This window comes from Mandrillus leucophaeus, unplaced genomic scaffold (genome assembly GCF_000951045.1).
Source record: "Mandrillus leucophaeus isolate KB7577 unplaced genomic scaffold, Mleu.le_1.0 Scaffold46, whole genome shotgun sequence".
In the NCBI taxonomy this organism is placed as follows: Eukaryota; Metazoa; Chordata; class Mammalia; order Primates; family Cercopithecidae; genus Mandrillus; species Mandrillus leucophaeus.
This window is the reverse complement of record NW_012104920.1, coordinates 504,771-508,634: the sequence shown is the minus strand read 5'-3', so window position 1 is coordinate 508,634 and position 3,864 is coordinate 504,771. Positions and strand designations below refer to the sequence as shown.

The window sequence follows — 3,864 nt, the reverse complement described above, 5'->3', positions numbered from 1 at the left end:
CCCGCCTCGGCCTCTGAAAGTGCTGGGATTGCAGGCATGAGCCACTGCATCTGGACTTAACTTTTTTTTTTTTTTTTTTAAAGACTGAGTAAACTAGGAGTAAATAGGCCCTATTTAACCTGATAAAGGGCATCTATCAAAAACCTACAGCAAGCATCATACATGACAGTGAAACCTTGTGTCAGGAACAAGACAGAATCACTACTGCTTCTATTGGCTCCTGTACTAGGATCCTGACCAGAGCAGTAAAAGAATCAAAGACAGTTTCTAGGGTACAGAATTGTTCAGTTGCTCCTACGCTGGCAAAGGGGCAGAGAATGAAACAGAAAAGGAAAAACTAGAAGTTGGACAACCAAGAAAGAGGTGAAAGAAGGTGGCCAGAGATGGCTGGTGTTCCAATGTAGCAATGGGGAGCCAGGGCCCCCAGTGCCCCCGGGCTCTGGCAGTCAGAGCAATGGAAAGAACAGACAGGGTAGAGGTGAAAGTGGGGGTAGGGGTGGGGGTGGCTGGGAGCTGACCAGGTGGGTGTCAGAGCTCAGAGGGTAGGGTGTTACCAGGGATAGCAAAGCAATGCTCATCCCAGCTCCTCAGGGTGAGCCACCTCTCCTTCTAGGGAACAGCTTCCTCCACAGCAAAGCCTCCACCTAGAAACATCTACACTCATCAGTACAAAAAGCTTCAGCCTTTATTAAACAAAGGAGGAGGTAGAAGACAGATAAGGGAACAGTTCAGGATCCCTTCTTTCCCCTATACATACACAAACATACAAAACACAGACACACCCCAGTGAATGACAGGGACCATCAGGCAACAGATTGAAGGGCAGAGGGAGGCAGCACCCTCCGAGAGTTGGCCCGGACCCAGGGGTGGGCTGAGACCTGGGCCAGGGGCAGCCGTTCCGAGGGGTTATGCCTGAGCAGTTTAGAGATGAGGTCCTGGGCTCCCGTGGGCACAGAAGCGGGGAACTTTAGGTCCACCTGCAGGTGTGAAGAGATGGAAGGGCTGCATTACTTTCACCCTGGCTACATCTTCCTTGACTACCCATTCTGTCTGGAGTTACTTAGGGCCACGCGGATACACTCTGCCCACCCCCAGCCCCCCAGCCCCTGGCCTCTGCAGCTGGCACGAAGCCCGGGCCACCCTCCCACCTTGACGATGCGCCGATAGGTCTCGTTGTGTGATGCACTCTCAAACGGTGGGTTTCCCACCAGCAACTCATAGCAAAGCACTCCAATGCACCACAAATCCACCTTCTCGTTGTGTGTGCGCCCCTCAATCATCTCTGGGGGCAGGTAGTCCAGGGTGCCACACATTGTCTTCCTCCTGGGAGGGATAAGGGGCGTGGGCAGGGGTCCCAGTGACATAGGAACTCTCCTTTCCCTGCTACCTGATGGCAGGGAGCCAAAAGACCACGGGAGGTACCAGGGGAGAGGTCCAGCCAGGCAGGGCTACTGGAGTGGGGGTGGGGTTGGGGTGATGACATATCTGAAAGCCCCAGAGGTAAGCCTGCACACAGCGCCAGCAACTCCACGCTGAAGGATATGTCTTAATAAGATACTCCGCTATGAGGGCAGCGTTCATTTGGAGTTCATTTTGGAGTTCACTGGGGACATCTCTAATGCCCATCGGCATGTTCTGCTTAAATAAATCAGCTACTATGTGATACTATGAAACCGTTAAAAAATGATGTGGGAAGAAAAAAGGCCACTGCTCCGGGCTTTTTTGAGACAGAGTCCAGGCTGGAGTGCAGCGGGGCGATCTTGGCTCACTGCAACCTTTGCCTCCCGGATTCAAGTGATTCTCATGTCTCAGCCTCCCGCACAGCTGGGATTGCAAGTGTGCACCTCCATGTCTGCTTAATACATTTTGTATTTTTAGTAAAGATGGGGTTTCGCCATGTTGGCCAGGCTAGTCCGCTAGCCTTGAACTCCTGGCCTGAAGTGATCCACCTGCCTTGGCCTCCCAAAGTGCTGGGATTAGCAGGCGTGAGCCACCGCACCTGGCCAAAGTTTTACCATTGGCTCATACGGGGATCAAACCCGTGACCTTGGGGTTCTTAGCACCACATTCTAACCATTTTGTTTGTTTTTTTTTTTTTGAGAGGAGTCTCACTCTGCCGCCCAATCTCGGCTCACTGTAACCTCCGCCTCCCAGGTTCAAACAATTCTCCCGCCTCAGCCTCCCGAGTAGCTGGGATTACTGGTGTCCGCCACCACGCCCGGCTAATTTTTGTATATTTAGTAGAGACAAGGTTTCAGCATGTTGGCAAAGCTAGTTTCGAACTCCTGACCTCAGGTGATCCGCCCGCCTCGGCCTCCCAAAGTGCGGGTATTACAGGCGTGAGCCAGCACGCCCAGCCCCTGGAGAGGTTTTAATGGCCCAGCCTCACACCCAGGGCTGGCCTCCCAGGCCACCATACCTCAGGGAGGGCGCATGCACAGACCAGCCAAAGTCAGCAATCTTCAGCTCTCCCTTGAGCCCTAAGAGCAGATTCTCGGGCTTTATGTCTCTGTGAATCACCTTCTTCCCGTGGCAGTACATCAGAGCATCTGCCAACTCCTCCATGATCTGGGAGGGGTAACGACAGGCAATCAGACAAGAATGGACCTCCAGCTACAAGCAGCACACGCTCAGCCTCCAGCCCCCTACTGGCGGCCCAGGTGCCCACCCGCCCGGACCGTGGCTGTTCGCTGCTCGTCAAATGTGCGGCTCTTCTGCAGCTCCTTGTAGAGCTCCCCGCGGGGCGCATACTCTAGAATCAAGTAGATCCTCCTCCGGTCATAAAAATAGTTGTAAAGACGCAGGATGTTGGGATGGCTGAGGGAAGAGACAGAGGAAGCCTCAGGCCAAAGGCATAAAAGAGCTGGGAAAGATAATAGGAGCAAACTGGGGTCAGACGTGGCCCAGGCTGGGGACACCAGGAATGGGAGTGGGAAGGGGAAACTGGAGGCAGATTTCTGGATTCAAGGCTCTGGCCAGGACTAAGGGCTAAATGGGGCTCACTAGCCGTAGCTACAGAGAAAGCAATCTGGATGAGGTAGGGCTGAGTGAGGAGCTGGGGTGAGGGAGCAGAGGGGCTTCGGCTCAGGGGGCATCAACCCATACTGCAGGTGGGCCTGGATTTCGATCTCTCTGCGCAGCTGGTGCTCCACGCCCTCCTTCTCTATCTGGGACTTGAAGAGGACCTTGAGCGCCACGATGAAATGGCTTTTCTTCTCCCGAGCCAAGTACACGTTTCCAAACTTGCCTTTGCCCAGAGGACGCCCAATCTCAAAGTCATCAATTGTGAAGTGCCGCCTGCTTAGAAAGTGGGGGAAGGCAACTCAGAGCCGGTTTTGGTTATTAAGAGGTTTGCTTTCTCTCCGCTTCCTCATCTCATCCTGTCCCCCGCCCCACTTCTCTTCATCTCTACTCCTCCTGCCCTTAGGTTTTATCTTCCCGACTTCCTGCCCGTTCACTGTCCCCTCACCTCCCTCCACCCCAAGGCTTGGGGCACTTACATTAAGATGTTGGGTGTCCCACTGCTGTTCTCCACCACCTTCTGGCCAGGGGCAGCTAAGGAGACAACAGGTAAGTTGAATGAGAACAGGGATGACCTTCTCATCCCTAAACCCTCCCATAGACGCTCATCAGTCCTCTCCCCCTTGCCCCAGGTACCTGTGGGCTGGACATTGGAGCGGCTCATGAGGACAAGTGCAGATGGGGTGACAGGCTCTTTCCGGAGGACTCGCTGGGGCAGGGTGCTCAGGCCAGACGGAGCCTGAGAAGGAGCAGGGGGTAGCTCTGAGGGTGCCTTTGTCTGATGACCCGGGTGGAATGTGCTGCAAGCAGTATTTCAGCCCCTTGCTAAAGAGCCACCCACCC

At 54.2% G+C, this 3,864-nt stretch overlaps 1 protein-coding gene across 5 annotated transcripts in view; it reads right to left on the bottom strand.

The window, feature by feature from the left end:
• Positions 1 to 662: 662 nt before the first annotated feature.
• AURKB (aurora kinase B) overlaps positions 663 to 3,864 on the bottom strand; it is a 5,894-nt gene continuing 2,692 nt past the window's right edge. For 2 of the 5 annotated variants that reach the window (XM_011994505.1, XM_011994503.1), the window contains 7 exons: positions 3,658 to 3,760; positions 3,501 to 3,555; positions 3,106 to 3,297; positions 2,679 to 2,817; positions 2,420 to 2,568; positions 1,149 to 1,323; positions 666 to 977 (listed from right to left, as the gene is read on the bottom strand). In XM_011994505.1, the coding sequence (XP_011849895.1) occupies positions 804 to 977; positions 1,149 to 1,323; positions 2,420 to 2,568; positions 2,679 to 2,817; positions 3,106 to 3,297; positions 3,501 to 3,555; positions 3,658 to 3,685 (912 nt within the window). In that variant the 5' untranslated portion in view covers positions 3,686 to 3,760 and the 3' untranslated portion in view covers positions 666 to 803. Of the gene's footprint in view, positions 978 to 1,148; positions 1,324 to 2,419; positions 2,569 to 2,678; positions 2,818 to 3,099; positions 3,301 to 3,500; positions 3,556 to 3,657; positions 3,761 to 3,864 lie in introns of all 5 variants that reach the window. The other 3 variants (XM_011994502.1, XM_011994501.1, XM_011994504.1) reach the window with 3 other exon arrangements.